This window comes from Ambystoma mexicanum, chromosome 3p, assembly GCF_040938575.1.
Source record: "Ambystoma mexicanum isolate Mex_15411 chromosome 3p, UKY_AmexF1_1, whole genome shotgun sequence".
Taxonomy (NCBI): Eukaryota; Metazoa; Chordata; class Amphibia; order Caudata; family Ambystomatidae; genus Ambystoma; species Ambystoma mexicanum.
Window position 1 is genome coordinate 562,611,724 of NC_090925.1, and position 23,970 is coordinate 562,635,693.

Sequence of the window (23,970 nt, forward strand, 5' to 3'; positions counted from 1 at the left end):
TTCTGCCTTACAATTCCCACAGATATGGTTAGATGGATTGTTCCCCGTCCTCTTAGCAGTGATCACTTTCAACAAAATAATGTTAAACCTGGTTCGGTTGATAAGGGCATGATCATTTCCTAGCTTGGGCCTTGACAAATAACCAGGCAAGTGGCCCTCAGAGAAAAGGATGTGTCTCCTACTGGCCGGTTGCTCAGGTTCCTGGTGTTCTGTCAGAAACAATGGCATTTCCCAAATGTTCAGCCAAGCTTTGGGCATTGTAAAAACCGGCAGTGAAATTACCCACCTTGAGGGATTGTTTATTAAAGGCCATCCACGGAATGTGCAATGCATTCTTCTCACTATCCATCACGTGGAACAAAATGTCCTTGGTCAGCAAGGCTTTGTCATTTGTCCAAACCCTTACCCACACACCTTCGCAGGTTCCAATCTCAGACCTCAGATCGACCTCTAGCTGTGTTACATCTAGCTCTTTATGTACTGTGTAATTGGGGGATGAGGGTGGTAAACCCAAAGTATATTTCATATAGGTGTTCTCCAAAAGGAATAAAGGTGTGATGTTAGCAAAACCCCATATAGAGTGACAGCTTTTGGTTTAGCCGTATATACCCGCACGGTAATTGGTAGGGGTTGGGCCTGGTAGACTTTGAAAAACCTCTTTAGGCCACCTATTGCTTACAAACCTATTTTCCCAAGTGTGTGTCACCATTAAAAACAGAAGAAAATGAAATTCCCAAATAATCAAAAGGTCTCCGTAAATGAGAGATGTTTGCCATCGACCCAAAATGCGGTGGTTGAAATTCATTTGACTTGCCACCAGGGTTACAGATGAATACTGCAGATTTATCAGCATTTATCTGCAGGTCAAGACCCTTTATAAATTTAGTATGGACCTCCAAAAACCTTTGCCAACAAAACTGCATCGTCAGTGTATGCTAAGACAGCTATGTGGTTTACAAGGATTTGGAGATCCAGTGAGGCCATTTGTGCAAAATGAAAAAAGTAACAGGGCTGGGACACAACCCGAACATATCCCCTGGAACCACAGGGAACAAAGCCGAACAATGTCCTTTATTCCCTGAGCGTTTGCACGCCAAGTTATCACTGTGGAGGATCAAAAGGATACTAATGAGATCTTTTGAGCAGGTTATAGTGTGGAGGCACTGCTAAATCTAGTCTCGGGAGGATAGCTCAGGGGCAACGTGCTCGCCTTGGAAGCAAGGTGACACAGAGCAATACAGGTTCGATCCCCGGGTCCACGCTTAGAAACCTCTGGGTATTAAGCGTGTTATAAATAACCAATCATATGCCCAATTTACTTTGTCAAATGCGGTACTCAAATCCATGAACATCATATACCCAGGCTCCTTTTGCATATAAAGCGAAATAGCTGTAATCAAGAAGAGATTTAGAGGCTGCTCATTAGTACCCACTCCTTCCTGGAACCAGTGGTCGAAGTGGGCGGGAGCGGTGCTCCTCTACTTCTTTTAATTACGTTTTACCGTTCCTATACTTTTATTTTAAAAAGAAACTGTTCCGGAATGGTTTCATTTTAAAACAAAAGTGTAGGAAGCATTTGAAACGTGCACTTTCAGTGCAGTACACTGAACGTTCCCCTAAACAGCAAGTGCATGTGTTTTGGGGTTTGTATTGTGCATGGGAGGCGGCATGGCAATGGGGTTTGTGGGGAGAGGTGCAGGCCAGCAGGGAACATAGTTGCACTACTTATTTTCGTACACTTCGACCACTGCCTCGAACCCCAGCTGGTTATCAGCAAGGGCATGATCTTTGTTCACCCAGTCTTTAAGACGAAACAGGAAAAGCCTGCACAGATCTTAAGCTGGAAAAAGCCGGGAAGCAGATGGGTATTCACGCAGTTAGCGTTATGCCGATTAAAAATGTCTTGGGTACAAAAACCCTACACAAGCACAACATTGCACGGTTTACTTGACACTAATTTGACGGGTAGCAGCCTTTAATGACATACTGTGACAAAATGCTTCTCAGTGGGACTTATATGCAGTTTAATTGAACATGTCATGGTTTCTAGTGAATGCCACTTTGTTGAAGGCCAGTGTGGTTTTCACAACTGTAAACACGGCAAGTAATTGTGTCATTTTTTGTCATTGCTCCACAGCACTCCCAGTTACAACTATGCCCCAAACCCTGACAAACACTGGATTATGAGGTACACCGGACCCATGAAACCTATCCACATGGAGTTCACCAACATGCTGCAGAGAAAACGACTACAGACGCTCATGTCGGTCGATCACTCAATGGAGCGGGTACGTGTATTGCACTCTCTTTCCAAATAAAATATTTTCAGTCCTCTGGAGTTATGCCAAATAACTGTACATGTTTTGAGAAATCCGCTTCTGCCTCTTACGTCAAATTAAACATGCTTTCCATCACCCCATTCTCAGATCTTCCCATTTAACAAATGTGGTACTTTGGCCAAAACACATAGACAATGCGAAGTAATACACAATACATGGACTTTCATTTAATGTTATGATTGTGAAGTTTGACAAACCCCACCTAGATGACTTTACAAACTCTGTGAGTGCACAGTCTAATATTGTTTAAAGAGTCGGAGATTGAAGCGAAACCACACAGGGAAAGTCAGGGGAGGTAATATAAAGTTTAGATGATCCCTTAAAAGGGGAGGTAATATGAAGTTTAGATGATCCATTAATAGGGGAGGTAATATGAAGTTTAGATGATTCATTAAAAGGGGAGGTAATATAAAGTTTAGATAATCACTTAAAAGGGGAGGTAATATGAAGTTTAGATGATCCCTTAATAAGGGAGGTAATGTGAGGTATAGATGATCCCTTAATAGGGGAGGTAATATAAAGTTTAGATCATCCCTTAAAAGGGGAGGTAATATAAAGTTTAAATCATCCCTTAAAAGGGGACGTAATATGAAGTGTAGATGATCCATTAATAGGGGAGGTAATGTGAAGTTTAGATGATTCATTAATAGGGCAGGTAATATAAAGTTTAGATCATCCCTTAAAAGGGGAGGTAATATGAAGTTTAGATGATCCCTTAATAGGGGAGGTAATGTGAGGTATAGATGATCCCTTAATAGGGGAGGTAATAGGAGGTTTAGATGATTCATTAAAAGGGGAGGTAATATGAAGTTTAGATGATCCCTTAATAAGGGAGGTAATGTGAGGTATAGATGATCCCTTAATAGGGGAGGTAATATAAAGTTTAGATCATCCCTTAAAAGGGGAGGTAATATAAAGTTTAGATCATCCCTTAAAAGTGGAGGTAATATGAAGTTTAGATGATCCATTAATAGGGGAGGTAATATGAAGTTTAGATGATTCATTAATAGGGGAGGTAATATAAAGTTTAGATCATCCCTTAAAAGGGGAGGTAATATGAAGTTTAGATGAACCATTAATAGGGGAGGTAATATGAAGTTTAGATGATTCATTAATAGGGCAGGTAATATAAAGTTTAGATCATCCCTTAAAAGGGGAGGTAATATGAAGTTTAGATGATCCCTTAATAGGGGAGGTAATGTGAGGTATAGATGATCCCTTAATAGGGGAGGTAATAGGAGGTTTAGATGATTCATTAAAAGGGGAGGTAATATGAAGTTTAGATGATCCCTTAATAATGGAGGTAATGTGAGGTATAGATGATCCCTTAATAGGGGAGGTAATATAAAGTTTAGATCATCCCTTAAAAGGGGAGGTAATATAAAGTTTAGATCATCCCTTAAAAGGGGAGGTAATATGAAGTTTAGATGATCCATTAATAGGGGAGGTAATATGAAGTTTAGATGATTCATTAATAGGGGAGGTAATATAAAGTTTAGATCATCCCTTAAAAGGGGAGGTAATATGAAGTTTAGATGATCCATTAATAGGGGAGGTAATATGAAGTTTAGATGATTCATTAATAGGGGAGGTAATATAAAGTTTAGATCATCCCTTAAAAGGGGAGGTAATATGAAGTTTAGATGATCCCTTAATAGGGGAGGTAATGTGAGGTATAGATGATCCCTTAACAGGGGAGGTAATAGGAGGTTTAGATGATTCATTAATAGGTGAGGTAATATGAAGTTTTGATGATTCATTTTCGTCACTATAGTATGACAGAAAAAGTGTCTTGCGCTTGTGCCAAAACTATCTCATAATAGGTTAAGGCACAGGGGGATATATCATACATGTTAGCATCTCTCCAATCCCCATAGTTACATTTTAATATTAGACATGTAAAACTTGGAAGTGCGACAAACTAGTCTTGACACATGGATGTTGGCTGGTTCAATGCGAGGGAGAATATTAAAGTTCCAAATTATGCATTCTATGGTGCTGCACACACATCTCAAGAAAGAGCACACAGGGGCGTTCATTCAGGTCTATTTTTTCACTCTCTTTTATTTTATTGTAGGTATTTATTGAGAGGGAACCTAGCTTTGGCACGTGACATAACACTACTATGTTAGTAAAACTTGTAAGGCGCAATATGATCAGAAGTTATCCTGTCGCTGAGAAAGGCTAAAATCCGCAGGGATAGGAGGAAATGGATGGAATTTACAACAGGGGAAATGGAAGTTCTTCAAGGTTTTCTGTAATTGGGCATTGTCCTCTGTAAGCCTCAGTGCTTTGGGAAGAGTATTCCAAAGAGCTGGTGCTGCGATAGAGAATGCAGTGCCACTCACTGATTTCTTTTTTAACCTAGGCCCGACAAGAAAGCCTGATTTGCTGACCAAAGGGTTCTAACTGGAGAGTAGGGTATAACCTTCTCATGAAGCTAAATAGCCCCTTGTTTATGCAGGGTCAGTGGAACAGACAGAGAGCTTTACATGTAATTCTGATATAAAAAGGGGGAAATATGTGCATATCAAGTCAGGCCAACAATTAAACGAGCTACCAAATTTGAGAATTTGGAGTCTCTGATTATGGTATTTCGGCTGAGCCAGTAGCATTACAATAATCAAGAATGCCTTAAACTGCAGAGGCCACTACCTGCCCCCCCCAGTGTGTGTGGCAAAATGGTACCCCCTTTTAAAAATGTTTAGTTTATAAAAAACAGCACTGCACCTAGTGCTCACCTGCAAATCAGGAGACAGAGAAGCTGCGATCTTAACTCCCAGATTCTTTACTGAGTCTTCCAGAGTAGGGAGAGTACCTAAGTTGGGGGGCCAAAAATTGGGGTCCATGAAGAGCATGCAGTCAGCAGACCGATGACCAAAACTTCGGTCTTATCACTAACCTCCTCCCTTCTCCTGCTACTCCTTCCGTCACCTCTCTGGCACCCTCATCTTCCTCCTCTTTCCATTCTGCCCCCTGGCCCGACACACTCTGCCGGACATACTTTGGATGTTCTCATCACCTCAGACATTCCCCTCTCTAACCATCTCACCACTCCTCTAACTTGGACTGACCTCTTTCTACTCTCTTCTCATCTGAAACTCTCTATCCATCAGGCAAACCCTCCCCCCAGCACTGCCACCTACCTTCTCGGTCATTCGGACCATAAAGTGTGTGTCAGTGGATGCCTTTGCCTTTACTTTCTCTGCTCCTCCTACACCTGCAGCTGGCTCATACCATGACACATCCCTTTTTTAACTGCATCTTTCTATTTCCAACACCCTGGACATCCTTGCCCCTGTCATGAGAATCTGGCTGAAGGCCCATGTTCCGCAGTAATTGCAAAACCCCAAAAACTGTTGCATTTCCCTTACTGTCATGGGCTGGGGTATTTTGCATATTGTCTCGGCTCTCTTTGTAGCAATCTGTTGCCCGGCCATGGATATCATCTGTCCAATATACAGAACCTCCTTCTGGCAATATTGTAGTTTGGCCTTGTCCACTTTGTACCCTTTGACAGATAACACTGTCAGCATGTGCACTGAGTCCCTCCTGCACTGGTCCTCTGTCTCACTGCAAATCATAATGTCATCGACATACTGTAAAACTGTGTATCCTCTCTGTATGTTACTAAAATCCATCTGTATCACTCTGTTAAAAATAGATGGTGACCCCCAGTACCCTTGTAGCAAATTAGTATGCTCCCACATCTGGTTTCGGTAAATAAAACTGGTCAAGTCTTGTGAGTCTGGGTGTAGTGGCACTGAAAAGAATGCATTCTTCAAATCATTGGGCCTCATTACGAGTTTGGATGTAAGGTGTTACCGGCACCGGTAAGGATGCTGGTGCCGGTAACCCCTTACCTCCCCTTACCTCCATATTACGAGGTCCCTTAGCGGGTCCCACTAAGGCCGGCTGGTTTTACCAGCCGCCCTTAGTGGGAGCCGCTAAGGGACCATGGAGCTAATTGCTCGCCTGTTATTAGCTCCTTCCCCATTCCCATTGAGCCCTATGGGGGCTCAAATGGGAATGGGGAATGGTTTTCAGAATGGGGACCTACCGGGTCCTCCAAGGTTGGATTGACCTGGTAAGTCCCTATTCCGACAACCCATATCCGGAATGCAGTAAGGGAGTAGCCATGGTGCTAATAGCAGAGGGCCTTTCATAGAGCCTATGTAATGTAGACCACGGTTGCAGGTGATCACATACACTACAAATTTAGTTAAGCATGTGATTTTGTGTTTGTATGTCCATGTTTTACCATTTGTAAGTTACAAATGGTTCTTTAGAAATAAAGTCACGCATTTTGCAGTTGGAATATTTTTTAAACCATTCATTATGGTTCTTGGCCATGAGGCTACCATTTCTATAATTGTCTGTTATAACCATGCTTGGAGATAAGATGTTTGTTAACCTATGGGCTTTGCAATATGTAACTCAGTTTGGAGCCCAGTACCTTGCACAGACCTGTATCCATCAAAAGCACCTTCCAGTCTTTGTGCATGATAGATTTAAATTTACCTGCATGATGGTTAAAGCCAGTAATAAATCTAATAGTATCTTCAGTAGTTTTGACTCTGGGTTTAAATAGGTCTGTTCTCGTATGCTGTATTACCTCACCATAACACTCTGCAACTGTGCATTTGGCATAACCTCTGTTGACAAATCTTTGTCCAATACATTTAGCTTCTTATTAGAAATCAATTTCCTTACTACGAATGTGTTTGGCTCTTAGAAATTCACCATAGGTTTTTGATTTCTTCAGCGCAATTGGGTGGTGGCTCTTCGCATGTAGGGTAGAGTTGGAACTTGTGGCTTTTCTATATAGACTGGATTTAAGCGTATTGTCAATGACTTGAAATTTGACATTTAAGAATATGAATTCTATTTTGTAATTGTGGTGGTTAAATCTAAATTGAGCGTGTTTCTATTTAGGACATTAATATAATGTGTGAGCTCAGCTTCTGTTCCATCCCATATGATGAATAAATCATCAATAAAATGATACCACATTACTATGTGTTTGGTAAATTGCTCTAACTCTTTGCTCCACGCTACTTTAGTCTCCCACCAACCCATATATAGGTTAGCATACGTTGGTACAATGCGTGACCCCATGGATGTACCTTGGGTTTGTCTGTAGATGTCATTCTCAGATAAAAAATTGTTACCGGCACCTGACTTCCCAGAATGACTCGGTTGTAATACCCCAGTGTTACCGGCAAGCCAGGTGCCGATAAATCTTGCAAGTCTTGCAGCTATCCGCCGGTAGCACCAGCAGGGTTACTGCCGGACTTGTAATGAGACGCACAGTTATTAAAACACATGTAATTAATTATCAACAATCTGACCATGAAATTGCAATGTATCAAAAAGAATGATCAATTTGGCTCTAATTGTCGCAGTTTAAGCTCATGATTACCTTTTCAAACATGTTCTGGTACATGAGCCAAACCTAAGAATAGCAGACAATCAGGATTACTTTGATGTGATTGTTGATAGCACAATAGTACTGCAAACTCCAAAAATTTAAGATACAGATCACAGGACCATTATAGGCAAGTTTACAAGGACATAATATCAAATACACAACACATTTTGTCAAACAGGTAATTTCAGATTTCACATCCCAAATCATATCTGTAGATTACTTGAATTGTGAGGTACAAACAGCTAATTTACACAGTTTAGATTTACCACAGCTATAAAAGCAATGTTTTCCTTCTGTTTGTGAACAGCCAATCTGTATCATGAGACAAAGGACTGATCATGCTCAGTGCCAGAACTTTTAGATAGATGGGGCTTTAGAAAATGTGACCTCTGGATGAAAACCAATGGCGTTAGTAATATCCTTCTCAGATTTCAAAACCGACCAATGTTTTAGTAGAATCTTTCTGACATTAGACGCTTGAGTACAATATTTGGTGATAAACTTGATATGTTCTTGAACAGTGACTGTTCGATTAACGGACCGTCAGTACAATGATTACCAAAAACCCAGAAATTGTAAACATCATATTGTGAAATCATACTTGCACCCATGAATTGAACATAACAGCCCTGACCTGGCATGTTCAGATGTCAAGAAGGGGGAGTAAACAGCAATTTTGGTAAAATCATGTACAATCTAGCAACACATGAATTTTGCATTGTAATGGAAAATTGTCATTTTCTAACCATGCCGTTATTTTTCAGATTTATAACGCATTGGTTGAAACTGGTGAATTGGAAAATACCTATATAATTTACACTGCAGACCATGGATACCACATCGGGCAATTTGGATTGGTGAAAGGAAAATCTATGCCATATGAATTTGATATCAGAGTTCCATTCTATGTTCGAGGGCCTAATGTGGAAGCAGGATCTCTGTAAGTTCTTTTTGTAACTTATTAATTGTTGATCATGTTGAAGTCAACAGATAAAATAGTAGGACCGCCAATAACCCTAACCATGTTGTACATTGAATGCTCTTCATGCATTGCATCCTGTCTCTAGTGTTATTTCAAACCACAGTGTGATTATGTCTGTACTCTCTTTGGGAAATGGTCTGTAGTAGTTTATTACTATTCAGGGCCTTCTGTAGCTAAGACCATCCAAATTACAACAGCAGGGCTTGCATTAACCATCAGAAAAAAATATATTTATAACCACCACTGTGTTGACATACACTATTTTAGGAAAAAAGCCCATATTGTCATACTGGAAAATTATTGATACAGAAAATCCAGATATGAATGTGTTTAATTGGACTAACTGAAAATATTCTGCTGCAATGGTACAAAGAATTCGTTTTTGAAGGCCCATAGACTTCTTCATCTAAATGTGGTCACAGAATGACATTCAATAATGATTTCACTCAGCCCAGAAGGTAGCCTTCAAGTTCCTGTATTTCCTGCATACTCTTCCTGCCCTCAATCGATTTTAATGAAAAACCTGAAGTGAGTGTTATTGAAGGGTTCAAGTAAAAATACATGGGACCTAGGCAATGCAACAACGATTTCATGCTTGCCACACATGAGGTAGCTTGCTTTATATCTAATTATACAATATATTTTAATAGTTCTTTTGACAATTTAGCGGGATGTTTTTTCTTAAAATATCCCTTAAGATTGTGGATATTTTAAACACCAAGTTATTTTATTGAGGCAATACCCCACTCGAAAAAAAACTATCCCTGTAGAGGCTGAAGGCCGCTCTTACAACTTGTTCACATACAACAATGTTTCTCACCTCCTGGGTTTACCCACCCAGGCCCACCTTCATAGTCAATAGCAACTTGCTGAACAAACTATGAAGGTGTCTGTCCAGATCTGAAAACCTCTCATGGGAATGTATATTGTCCTCTGAAACCATCTGAACTCTTTCTTTAGTGGTGCGTCCACTTTTTTATCTGCATCATCTATTCATGGTATTTTGTAAAACAACAACAAATGGAGTCATTTCAGAGACATGGCCACTGTTTCCTGGTCATAACATATAACAATGTTACCATACATCACCACAGCCCAGAAGTCATTTAAATGGTACGGATGTGCACTCTACAAATGTTCTACATTGCATGCTTGCTTCTTGAAGATGTGTTTCACTTGTCAGGAAGATCCCAAAATTGCACTTGTTCCTGAAGTGTGTAACAAATCCTGCCTGGTTGTGGGGCCATCTTGAGTTTGGGGGTTATACCAAAGGTTCTCGGACAACCTCCCTTAACCCTCTTCACACGTCAAAGGTAATCAGATGAGGGAAAGGTATGGTCCCCTTCCCCATGTTAGATTGCCTGGAACATGGACTAGCTAGACCCAAAGTTCTAGATCGATAACACAGTTAGATAGCATGTTTAACATTTATTGTCAAGGAAATCCTATTTCAAAACCCCACAGAAGTTCTCAATGTTGGCAGATACAATGTTGTCAGTTCTTTATCTATACGACCCAGGTGGTAAATTACCGCCTGGGTCATACCCTTACCACCATGGTGTAAACGTGGTTTACACCATGGTGGATGGCGGATTTACCGCCCCATTCCAAGGTGAGTGGGGCGGTAAATCCCCATTTCCCATTTTACCCTTCCCCATTCCCATTTTTACCCCATAGGGCATAATGGGAGTGGGGAAGGCGCTAATTACGCCACCGTAAATTACGGTGGCGTAATTAGCACCATGGTCCCTTAGCGCCATGGATTTTAACGCCTGCAAAAAGCAGGCGTTAAAATCACCATGGCGCTAAGGGACCTTGTAATCAGGCGTTAAGGGTCGGCGCCGTTTACGGCGCCGTTAACCCCTTAACGCCTGATTCGTAATGAATGTGTTGTCTATGGCAGAGTTTCCACTTGTGAGAAATACAAAGTTGCAATTTTACCAAAGACAAGCATTCCTTTCTCACACAGAAGGATAAAAAAAATGTTTAAAGGAATAATCAGCATTTGTTTCACACACTGTGGAACACAGGAGCTTGGGTACTCCCAGGTAGTGCTCCTCAGTAACATGCAAAGGTGTGTAGTTTCCAGGATGGCCAAATAAAGGCTTGCTCCAGCCCCCAAACCTGAAGCAAGCTCAGGTGAGCCTGTTGGGGAAAGTCAGTCACAGCCCCTCACAAATTCCAGGGCAGAGGTACAAACACTCACAAAGAACCAAGCCCATGAGAAGGAACCCAGGGAAATACAAACCCATAGGCTATGTCTGGCACTGTTGAAGTTTAGCAAATAATCTTAAAATAGAAGCTTGGAGCAGATTTTACACAGAGGAAGTTGTAGGGGAAAAGGAGATTGTAGGGGCAGGAGGATGTAAAAGACCAAAGGGGAAGAAGGAAGTGGTTGAGGAGTGGATGAAGGAGTTGGAACAAAACAGGTTGTGGTTGAAGAAAGTATGGAGGAGGTTGGGGTTAGTAGGCAAAAGGCTGGTGAGAGTAAGAAGGAGGTTGGTGATGAGCATAAAGAGGAGGTACTTAACAGAAAGAGGTTGAGAAGAATGTAAGGGGGTTAGGGATAGCAGGAAGGAGGTGATGGCTATAAGAATGAAGTTGGTGAGGAGTGTATGAGGTGAAAGGTCATAGTACAGAGAAACGTGATAGTGAGAAGGATGTTTGGGGATGAAGATTGCAGGGAAGAGTCTTGGCAACAGCAGGAGAAGGTTGGTCATAGTGAGAAGGTTGGAAGAAAAATCTTAAGGTGACTGAAGTTTGTAAGGAGGAGGTTTGTAGGAAACATCGAAGGGAAGCTGGTGGATACATTAAAGATATGGTGAGAAAGTATCAAAAGGTTGTAGGTGGAGAGAACAAAGAAGAAGTTGGTGATTATCAGGAATAAGTAGGTAGGAGGAGGAAATACTTCCAGAATTTGGCATGATGAGTTTGGAGAGGAAGTTGAAGATGGGAGCAGAAGACAGAGGTTGTTGGAGAAAATAAGGAAGAGATGAGAAAACAGCAGATGGTGTTGCAAAGAATAAGGAAGAGCTCAAAGGACATCAGGAGGATGTGGAAGATTAAACCCTAATGGATTCTCAGACCAGGAAGGTTCCAAAGAGCCCACTTTGCCCCAGAAGGTGACAGAGGTGGGAGAAGTTACAAGCACATGACAGGGAACTAACACAAGGGTTAGATAGGCGCACATCGGAAATGAGATGAAGACCCTGGGAGTCAGTGCTATGGTACCAAGTAACAATGTTTTAGGAGAGGGGGGCACCCCTCTGGAACAGAAACGTGCACTCTACATTTCCCTCCTCAATGAGGCTCAACGAAACGAGCAGGTCAAGAGCTATTTTACAAAGCAACAACTTCCGACCCACAATGCTTTTTGTTCCCCAGTGGGACATGTGGCATATTCTTCCCCAGAACACTCAGCTTTCAGAATAACTCATCTGTCAGAAAATATCCCCATTTCCATATCACCACGCCACTCTTGCAATTTCTTGGAAATATCGCAGACATTTTGGAACTTATTTTCGAAGTACCCTGTGATTGAGCAGAGAGAACCTCAAGCATACCATTTTTAGAGTCATTTTGGACAACGGTGTGAATGTAACACAGAAATCTACGCGGATCCGGGTTTTTGTGTTTCAAAACTATTTGTAAATGCCTCCCACACTGTGGGCTATAAGCATGTGAAAAAGCTGGTGCTTTCCACGGGTATTCAAAGCATGTCTCCTAACATCAAAATCCAATGCTGGTGGAGATATCCTCGTATTTGACAGATGGAGCGGATGGGGGTGGCGGGATCGTACATTTCATTCGATTGCCCTGCTCGACCTGTCAAAAACATGAAAATCTACCAAAGTGGTAAAAGGGATAGTAAACTGTGTGTAAACCTTTTATGCATGTTTTTTACACATACATTATCAATCTGGGTGATTCCAAAATCAGGCTAAAAGTAGCCAGTATCACATATTAATCGCTACATGCCCAAATCTAAATCTTTGTATGTACCAAGCACACAGTTCTGCTAGCATAAAATCCCATACATTCGAAAATACTATTCATCACTAGATTATCAGAGTTAATTATAAGTAAATTATGTTTACTGCCTCTGGACATTTTCAGATATCAAGCCATTATATGAAGCATACATTCAGTATGCCATGGCAACATATTGAATCCTTTTTTGCATAATGGGCTTTAATTGTTCTTTCAAAACAGTAATTAACACTATTCAAAGAAGTCTAGCCTCGCAGATTTCATGCTGTAGTTGTCATTTTCTTGAAAAATGCTTCGCAGATGTAACTCGTAATTAAATGTGTGTTTGCGAGCCACCAGAAATAGCATACACAAGCTTTGCTATTATTAAAATAGTCAACGTTATCATTTAATGATCTTTTTGTTTTACAGGATAATCAAGTTTCCTTGATTTGTTTTCTGCTTTTCTCTGTTCATAGGGACCACAGTCTACTTGCAGGACAACATTCTGTAACATTTGCCTCCGCATTGCAACATGTTGCTTTTTGTTGCCACATAATTCAGCATCAAACAGCTAATGGCCACATATGGCATTGTATGAGGGTGCAGAAAGCCATGTTCCTGTCATGTGCCATTTTTACGCTGCGTTGAATATAACAATTAGCCACATACACAAAGTCTTTGTGTGTGCCAGAGTGCTTCTAGTTTACCTTTAATAGACTTGCATAGGAACAAAGGGTTCCTTCCAAAGGGAAACCCTTCCACATTCACGTCACAATAGGGTCCCGTTCCCAAAACGATACAGATGCAGATTGTCACTTCTGCTGCACTGTGTGTGTTAAGGCTGGTCATTGGCACACCTGTGCAAACAGGCGAGTTTGTATCTGCAACCCTCTATGTCGTGCGGGCCCTGGGACTCTCCTCCTGCTTTTAGAAGGGGACCTTTAGGGGGATGATGTGGGTCTATACCACCACCTCGTGTGTCGAGCACATGTTGAGGGCCTGATATCCTCCTATGCGTGGGGTATTTATCTCTGAAAATGAATGCTAGGCCCCAAAGTTAGGTATTGGAGTATCTGTCTGGCGGTCCTTTTTAATGCCAATGTGCACACCTGGCAAGGCAAACTGTACTCTGTGCCATTAGCGCAGGGGCCAACCTTTTCAAATGAAGTGTACTCATTGACCTTTCCCACACAGCTCTCTTCCTGTCACATGGTTGGTAGAGAGAGTGCCAGCAGGCAGTGGCTGGATGAAAGTGAGTCGCTAACTCGACTGCTAATTCTGAGACTCTTTCCAGGTGTGCATGGTCATGAGAGGTATTTAGCCTCTTCCTTTTTCCCCAGAAGAAATCAATGCCAGCGGGCACTCTGATAATCAGATGTCTGCAGGGTGACTACAGGAAAGGCTTATCCTGTATCACCGGACCAAAAGGGCAAGAGTGATACCAGTCATGGGCGTAATTTTAGGGGGGAACAAGGGTGGTTGTCCCGCCAACTTTTGTGGCACACCATGTTGTCCCAACCATTTGGTAGGAGCCTCTTTCATTTAGATGTCATGACGCCCCCCCCAACCCCAACATTGTCAGCAAAGGTCCTCCACTGATGCCAGTGCATCCAAGTATTCACAGGGAATCCATGCCCATTTCAGGAAATTGGAATGAACACAACTGCCAATTTTACAGCAAAGAGGAAGTTTATGTGACAAGCCTGTGCATCATCAAACTGTATCTTTTTTTCATGGACATAATTTCTCAAAGGCAATTCTCTGGTGAAGTGAGTCTGGGTGATCTGTTAGATTTGATATTGCTGATATGGTCTTTCCATTGGTTGAGACAACTTGTTTCCCACCTGCAGCAGTCGACTAGATGGTTGCGTGAGCTCCAGGAACCACCTGGGGCAGCATCATCAATGACCGCATCATCATATCGCTCTCTCTCCATCCCGCCATCTTGTAATAAGTAAACTCATTTGCAGCTGCAATGATCAAAGCATCACCTTTCTCCCATTAAATATAAGATTGTAATGGTCTTTATCCAGCTGGAGTACCGAACAATTATTTAATCTGTTTTATTCGTGGAAGGATACACTGTAGCTACGAAAGCATTCAAAAGCTGATTTCGCCCATGACGCAACACTGTCTTTTCGCTCCTTCTACGCAACCCATCGGTTCCACTCACCTCCTAAAAGGGCACTCATATACAACCACATCTTGAACTTGTTGAGATGTTGTTAACAATTCAGGCTCCCATAAAAGGGCAGAAACCATTCTGCGTAGAAACTGTTCTGAAGTCTAGATTGACGCTCTCGTTATTTTTAACAAATAGTGTATCCATCAGAATATTAGTGCCAGCGATGACTAAGTAGACCACTGAGATTAAGGAAAATGCAAGTAACTCTGGTTTGGTCATTGGGAGATGGTAGAAGGTTGTGTATTGTTATGTTTTGTAAAAAAATAAATACAATGGAACTGCTCAGAGGTGTCAGTCCAGGTCCCAGTACACTCCTGTTTGTATCGAGGCCAGATGGGTTCTTCCACTCAAAAGGTGTGACCATGGGTTGGATGCCAAAGGCAAACAGCAAAATGTGCAACTGAGACTGAGGTTGGAAACAAACATGTCCCTCGTTCTGTGTTGAAAAGCAGGCTATAGAAACTCACCACAACTGCATTGATATACTTAACTCTTCCATATGTCCAATAGCTGGCTGCCTTCTTTTCAAGAGCAATCTGATTATATATGTAATTACCTTTATGCTCTGACTATCTAAACAACTGAACCTAACATACTTATACCTTTATCCATTAGAGGGGTACATGTGCAGAGGCCACCATCTCAGTAGAGTACATTTGTTTGCCTTTTTAACAATAAGGCTTTAGTACATTGGAACTGACAGGTTGTCTGGCATGGTGGGTGGTAGGTACCGAATAGATTTCATCAACTGGTCGAGAGGTGTTCAGTTGATGTGGTTTGGGATAGAAACTGATCTCCACAGAGGCAGTCCCTGAAAAACAGAGGTCAGCAGCACTCACCCTAATGATATACACATGCACAGAGCAGCAAAGATTCCAAAGAGAGCACCTCTATCCCCTTGACTAAAGCGAGCGCTCAGTGATGTTCAGGATTCAGGTGGCTGGGCAACTGCAGACAAATAATTCCATGAGATGTCCCTATTAAAGTTCCTGGGGCAATCCTCAACCTCTGTGGTGCCTCAGTAGTGAGATGAAAACCACATTGTAAAACAACCTTTGAAAACCAAACCCTTTGTCCTATATACTCTATGACCCGGAACGATTTCCTCATAGATGAAGGTTCTGTTCTCTAGGCATGCTCAAACTTTGCAGATTTAGTGAGCATGCTCCTCCAAGCAAGCATTTGCCTTCAACATGCTGAGTTCAAACATGAAGAAACCAAAGTAATTGTTAGGCCTACAAATCTTTCTAAATCAACTTTCGGCTTTGATAGGTCGATGTGGCTGCAACATAATGTGCTAAGAAGAAAGCGGCATGCATAGACAACCACTTCTATCTCTGCTGTACAAAGGTCTGATTACTTTGCTGGGAGCAAAGCAGTCTCACAACATAAGCAATCATCAATTCAGCTTAATTCAGCGTTTGATCTTCTTCAATATGATGGTATAGTACACACTCTAGCTGGACCCAAACTGTGTTCCCATTAAGTTCTTGGCCTTTGAGAAGGCAGATTTTTCCCGTTTCTCCTTTTTCTCTGCTAGTCCCTGGTATAGGCTGGGGAAAGGACCACATTTCCAGATATGAAGGTAGAACCTGGGATTGCACTTGCAGGCTTCTTATGCTCCAATAGCACCTTAAAGCTTGTGTGGTATCCCCTCTATGTGCATACTCAGCCTTTCTGTATGAGCTGATGCTGGCGCAGCCAGTACTGCGCCCAGAAATGTGCGTATTAGCCAAAAGCAGCCTGGTCTATTGTCGATGATAAAAATGTAGGATATGCTTTGATAAGAAACGGGAGCATAGCTCAGCGGCAACGTGCACCTTGGAAACAAGACGACACGAAACAGCACAGGTTCGATCCCCGGGTCTGCGCTTAGAAACCTCTGGGTATTAAGCGTGTTATAATTACATAACTAAGACATATTCCCGTAACAGCACCTCGATGCCCACGGGCTGTGTGAGCGCTATAAAAATGCAAATTAAATAAATGAAAAAATAAAAATAAATATCTTACATCCCCTATGTGACTTTGTAAACTACTATGATCTTCTCTATTATCTTTCCTCACCCCAAGACTGAACAATATCTTTACTCATTGATGAGAGCATGAATGCCTCACCTCAGTGCTTTCATGTTAACCCAAAGCAAGCTTTTTGATTTTATGGTGTGAGGAGGCCACTCCCAGCCCTACTCAAATAGCAAAGTTTCTGTCTGGAGGACATGCTGCCCATTTCGTAGTTTCATGACTAGCCCGCCTGCCTGTTGTAATGATGGGCATTTCTCTCCGTTTTTCAATTGATGTTGGAGAAATAGACCGTCTCTATGGTCCCATTGGACAGATGTAACTATTGAGGCCACTCCTCCAATCTGGGGTCTCAACTCCTGTACCAGAACTAGCCTATTTGATTGCACAGTCCATAAACAATGCATTAAAATGCATAATTTTCACTTCAGGGAGAGGCACTCGCCAATCAGAATGCAGCATATTCCAGCAGTGAACGTCTGCATTCTATGCCGGGCTGTTGAGACTCTCCTTGGCCCGCCATTGTTATCCTGCATAGCTGGTCCCACAGACCAGGTCTCCTTCTCCACTGACACCACTGCACATGCCCACCATACAGTTTCTCAACTTTCCTCACTGCTCACCACTTAACCAAACACTGGTAGCACAACTGAATGGCCTGCATCCCGATATTTGAACTAGTAAAGGGAGAATGTACCTTTCCTATTTCCAGACAGAGTCATAATGGTTTATTGTTTGTTTTGAAGGAAAATAGCCATGTGCGGGTCACAAAAAGCGTGCTTCCCTCCAGAATAAACATTATTTTTAAACTATTAAGGCCTCGGACAATGGATGCCAATTGCCTTCACACCTGTGTTCATGGTGTGCCTTGGTTATTTACGCCCCTGAGCCCTTGCATGGCCTGAGCAAAAGACTTAGGATGGCAGGGCATTAAGGCCCAAGTGCAGGCGTTAAATGCTACATTTCAATGCCATTGGCGGTTGTCTGTGTCCCATCAAGGCTGTGATTGTTTTTTCATTGGCAGAGTGTTGCAAGCATAAGATCTAGTTTCTAGGGTGTCTCCCTGTATATTCTTACACAACGGAACATCGATGCTACACTCCTCTTGTAATCCTGGAACGTTCTTCGACTTTAAAATGTCAGTGCTCATAGTTCTTAATTGTTTACTGCAATACTGGCTGCTCCTGTAGATCGTCTCTGTGTGGAGGTGCAACCACACCATGACCTCGTTCCTGCAGTCACTGCAGCTGAGGTTCACAGCATTGCAACACACAGGTCCCTGTTTTGTTACGGTTCACCTAAATCGCCCATCTTTGACCTAAATCACACAGGTTGGAGGATAAGGGGACCCCCAAGTCACTCTTACGCGAGTGGGACCTTTAGGATCCAGCATTGCCTAAATTAGCAAACTCGTGCCGCTCTTTTCTTTTGCTGTACCTCGAAGGGCTTCACATCCATGTTTGGCATTTTTGGTGGTTCCCCTGGGCTGGCTTCTGTAAACATCATGTCATCCCAGCCAGAGGTCCCGACAGCATCCTTTAGCAAGTTGTGTATCTTGGATTCCTGATAGCGTAGAATATGCCGGCATTCAATACAGCAAGGTGGAGTGGTTGGAGCTCCATACTGCAAACAACGTAAAACGTTGATTGAATCTTGGGGTAGTGGAACTCTCAGGAGGTAAACACAGATATCCCATAAGTTGTGTAATATTGAATGATTTCTCATATATTCATATTGCAATGGACATTTTCACTTACCGGAGAAAACATATTCTCTGAATTTCTGTTCTCACTTTAAACATCCTTGAAAATGCTGATGGGTGCCACATGTTTTTGGTCACTTTGACCTAATTAGGTCATGCAATTATGTAGGCGCTGACACTTGTGTCAGTATGTGTTGGGGACAGATGCATGCTTTTGTTTTTCAGTCTCTTCCATTGGCCCTGTATGGTTAAAGTGGGGTTTTCAGTCTTCACGTTTCTGTGGTATTTGCTTTTTTCTATTTCTATATAAGAGACCCATTGCTTCAACAAGAAACAATTTGCAAAGTTCATGTGGCAGCCAGAGCCGTTTCCACTGCTGGATGCTTGCCTGCTGCAGAGCGTGGATAGTGAGCAAGTAACAAGACACCTGCAGCAGAGAGGCGGAAGGTGGGAGCATAGAAATGGAACATCACATCAAACGATGCTAACATGAAAGACATATTTAGAATGATTTACACAATTTACAGTAAAGGGAGTGCAGGGTCATCCTGGGTGAAGAGGTAATGGGTCAGCGTGATGCTGCTGTACATTGTTGACCGTCTCTCTAGGGCAAAGAGGCACCTCACCAAAGCAGATTTTAGTCGGCATAAAGAGGATATGTTCTTTATTTCAGGATATAATGAGTTCCTGGAGTAAGGTCCAGGGGGGCAAAAGAACTGAATCACAGCAGGGGCTGAGGGTAGTCAGCGGTGTAGTGCTGAGGACCAGATGAGTGCAGGGGACCCTTCAGGTGAGAGGAGATGTTACTTGAGGGTAGATTTTGAAGCTTGGATTGTGGTGACGGTCTCGATGTCAGGCCGGTCAGTAGGTTCCAGTGGTGTGGAGCAAGGAGGGTGAAGGAGCGAAAGCCAGAGACAGCACAGGGTGCATGGGCGGCCAATAGGCTCAGTAGATAATGAGTGCAAAGGGTGTGAGGCAGGCTGTATCTGGAACAGGGGATGGGTATGATGAGAAGAGGAATCATGCCAATGTGGACATAGAATCCCCATGTATGCCCATGGAGTTCTGGGGAGATGAGTAGCGATGTGGAGGCACATGATTTAGGAGTAGTGTGGTAATATGGGAAAAGGGGACAGCTGACAGTTTATGAGAGCCACATTATTGCATTGCATTGTTCTGTACTTGTCATTTATATAGCGCAATCTTACCATTATTATAGTCAATGTGCTGTTAGGGGTAACGCCCTCGGAGGACCGAAGTCCAGAGTGTTGGAGGTCATGAGGCATGATCAGGATGCCTGTGAGCATTTGGTCAAAAAAAGGCTTAGCGAGGCTGGCCAGGCTCCGGTCGAGAAGCAACCCATGCGGTCAGGCATGTGGATGGGTGCTGAGAGAAGTAGGGTAGTGTCTGTGCTAGAGACTCGCTATGTCTTCAGCGTGCACAAATTTGTCGTAGGACTACGCTGCATTCTGCTATCAGAGGTGTTGAAGTGTAGGCTGGTGTAAGTAGGCATAGAATTTTTAAGAACAGCACGACCGAATTTTGTCATAGTCCTTGCTGTATACTGATGTGTGTGGATAGCAATGCCTGCGGCCAGTGTAGTGGTGTGTTATACATACTTTTTGGCCATTAATGGCGCTTTGTGGTTAGGGCACCCGCTCAGGTACTTGGCTTCTTCTTGTGTTTCTTGCGGGTGTGATAAAAACAGCAGCAGTGACAGTCTATGCTACAGCTATTCGCCACAGGAGAGGTACGGGTTGTGCTTCCAGATTCTTCATAGTGGGTCGGGTGGCGAGTCTACCAAGATATCGAATGCTTACTGGACATTTTAAGGAGGTACCTTTCCCAAGGAGTGCCCATCCTATGGTTCATATTTGTGCCATACCTGCCCATTCCCCCATTCCATCCAGAGCAATGCTGAGCTGGTTCTTGATTTCCCCCTTGTGGTGTTGTCTTATTTCTGTGTGGGTGGTGCAGGGGTGGTCAAAGTGGGATTGGACAGGCGGGGAGTGAAATGGGCAGGCAGGGAGCAAAATGGGCGGAGGGCATGAAGGGTACTGAGAGTGGAGTGCAAATGGGCTGCCTGAGTGGTCTTAATTTAGGGTGGAGGAGTGTTGGCTCTGGGAGGGGTGGGGTGCTGAGAGAGAGGAGAGAGGGCCGATGCATGGAAAAGGGGGGGTGGGGCCTGGATGGGGTATGTCCTGAGCTGGCATGGCCTAGCGGGGAGAGAAGGTAGATATGATAAGGCATTTATAACGCGCCTGTACACAAGTGTTTCTAGTCGCGAAAGTCACCTAGAATAGACTATGGTACTGCACTTTGGCAACAGTAACGGTCAAACCTCAGAATTGACTTTGGCACAGCAAATGGACACACTTATAAATCAACTTTGCCACTACAGTGGTAACAAATGGATTTAACTATGGCAGGGTGAGGGACTCCTACAGTATAAACAGCTAGATTCATCTATTTCAGCTAGAGTGAAAGGCCTAGGTCCAACCTTGGCAACAGTAATGTGAACCCTCAGAATTGACTTTGACTTGTCCACACATTCAGAAATCAACTTTGGCGGTACCGTTGAAACACCTAGATTTAGCTGTGGCAGTGAGAGGGAAAAACACCTAGATCCAACCTTGGCAGCAGCAACGTAAATATTTGGAAGTGACTTTGGCACAGCCATGGACACACTCAGAAGTCAACTTTGGTACGGCTGTAGAGAAACACCCAGATTTAATTATGGCAGTGAGAGGGAGAATGGAGAAATATCTAAATGTGAGCTACTTGAGCAGTGGGGGAGAACATCCAAGTTCGAGACACAACAGTAATTGGAGAAACGCCTACATTTGAGAAACGTGAGCAGTGGGAGAAAACACCGAAATTTGAGACATAGCAGTGAATGGAGAACCGCCTAAATATGGGATATGACAGTGAGTTGAGAAACAACTAAATTTGAGACACTGCAGTGAATGGAGAAACACCTACATTTGAGATACTAGAGCAGTGGGAGGAAACGTCTACATTTGAGACGTAGCAGAAATGGAGAAACGCTTAATTCGAGGCACTTGAGCAGTGGTGGAAACACCCCAATTTGAGACAAAGCAGTGCTTGAAAACTAATTACTAGCTGGCTAACATGGGTGTGCTATGTTATGTAAGGTAATAAGAGTGGTAGGGCTTTACTGCAATACAGTAATTTCTGTATTCCCCACCCAAACCACACTTACCTTATCAGTTGCTGCTGGGTGACGGCGGCAGGCTTCCCAGGCGAACACGAGCAAACACAGAGTGGAGCTGCTTCTTTGGGAGCTGCCCTTTGCCTTTAGGCCCTTAGCCGAGGGCTGCCCGAGCAAAGGCTGCCCAGATGTAGTGTCTTAAAATGGCCTCACAGGCCAATCAAAGGGGGTGGGCAGGATGGGAGGCTCTAAAAGTGTTCACATTTTGATGGAGAATGTATTGATGGCCGTGGATTTTTCTATAGAATTGAGATGGATGCAGGGACTGAAACAAGGACAAGCACTTGAATAGGGCATTACTTTCAGCCATTTTCAGAGAGATGGTGACATGTTATTACCTTGATTCAGCCTTCTTGGTGTTTTTTTTTTTTATGAGTGTCATGTTTTGAGGGGTGAGTTAGCAGGTCTAGGGATTTAGCAAGGTCATATCATGTGACACTCACAGGATTACAGCATCAACAAATATGTGCACTGAGGCCCTTGGCCGTGTGGTGCTTAATAAGCATATAATAATAATGAGAAGAAGAAGAAGAAGAAGAAGAAGAAGAAGAAGAAGAAGAAGAAGAAGAAGAAGAAGAAGAAGAAGAAGAAGAAGAAGAAGAAGAAGAAGAAGAAGAAGAAGAAGAAGAAGAAGAAGAAGAAGAAGAGTACAGTACAGCTTCAGATCCACAAACTAATTAAATAATACTGGGTTTGTATTTCTCTCCCTAACCTGTATCCTCTGCTTGTCGCCTGCTGTGTACCCTCTCTGCATGTCCTTCTAATTGTCCCCCTAATAGTCTATCCCTCTAAGTGTATCCATATTATTGCACTATATTGGTTTGTCCCCTTGTCATGCCATGCCATGTTGCTTCACAGCTAGGTTTGCACTATATGAAACCAGTACACACTGAAGCTCATACATGAGCAGATATGGATTTTGTTTTCCGTGTGGGTTTTGTGAGCTTTTGGATTTCACTTTCTGGCAGAAAGAGGTTCCCTCTGGAAACAGTAAGTTAATGTTAGAGAAAAAAACACTAATTTACCCACTAAGAGCTGCAAACTGCCAAGATGTATTTAGAGAGCAAACTGGATGCGAGTAAGGACTCTGTAAAATAAGCATGGCTTCTCGTAGCGCATTCCCCTGGGCCCTGGTTCTTGGAAGGACTTGGAGCCTTATAACAGTGTTACGCAGATATGTATAGTGAAACCACAAAGACGGGGATCTGTAGAAGAAGCGAACTGCGATGTATCTGAGAGGCAAAAAGGAAGTCTTTGGTCATTTTTTAAAATGAAGATTTGATTGTGTTTCAGAAATATATTTATACAAATTCTGAATGTTTCTTATGGATCTCGTTCCTACAACATTCGTGTCTGCCAAATGCATATTTTATTCTACATTTTCTTAACGTGAATACAAGATTTCCATGGCCACATTTTCACTAGATGTTCCTTAATTTACTTTTAAAGAGCTTGGTTTACAGTGCTTCCTGAAATCTTTCAGTTCAGTTCCTTTCTTGACCCTGTTCGGCTTCCGGGGTGAGGACAGACTTATTAATGGCCTTTTGCACTACATAGATTCCTCTTTCCTTTGCCAGCAATGTCCTTGGGTCATTGTCTTCTCTGGGGTCCATGCCATGCCACCCATCTATAGTTGCTATGTTCTCTAATGATACGGTTGCATAGGTTTTTGTGGTAAATCGTTTTGAACTGGTCGGGAGTACTATGGATGATATCAAATTAGGATGATGGATTATCTTTAGCCCTTCTGTGCCTATATATTTGCAGTTTGAGTCTGAGCTATGCCCGATCCTTCACTTTTTGTATCATTCCCTGGTAGCTATCGGTGCACCATCCATCTTGGGTAGATGTTACTTGGACCATTAATACTGCTTTAGCAGGTTCCCTTTCACCGCTGCTAAACAGCTAGGACTCAGGAGAACAGTGATAAAGATTACTCGATTTCTGATGTCCATTGCATTCCCCTGCATCTCGCGTGTGGGTTCCAATCTATGGCCACTTGGGGCTGATCTGGTCTCCTGCAGGATATGGTGGATGATGGACTTGGATACAAACCAGCCAATAAAGGGGAGTGGCTTAAAATGTCTTCTCAGAATTTTAGGAGG

General features: G+C 42.8%; 1 protein-coding gene across 3 annotated transcripts in view; it reads left to right on the forward strand.

Moving 5' to 3' along the window:
- Positions 1 to 23,970, forward strand: part of SULF2 (sulfatase 2) — a 747,920-nt gene that overhangs the window by 428,324 nt on the left and 295,626 nt on the right. For all 3 annotated transcript variants that reach the window (XM_069651282.1, XM_069651284.1, XM_069651283.1), the window contains exons 6-7: positions 2,138 to 2,288; positions 8,535 to 8,710. In XM_069651282.1, coding sequence (XP_069507383.1) covers positions 2,138 to 2,288; positions 8,535 to 8,710 — 327 coding nt within the window. The remainder of the gene's footprint in view (positions 1 to 2,137; positions 2,289 to 8,534; positions 8,711 to 23,970) is intronic.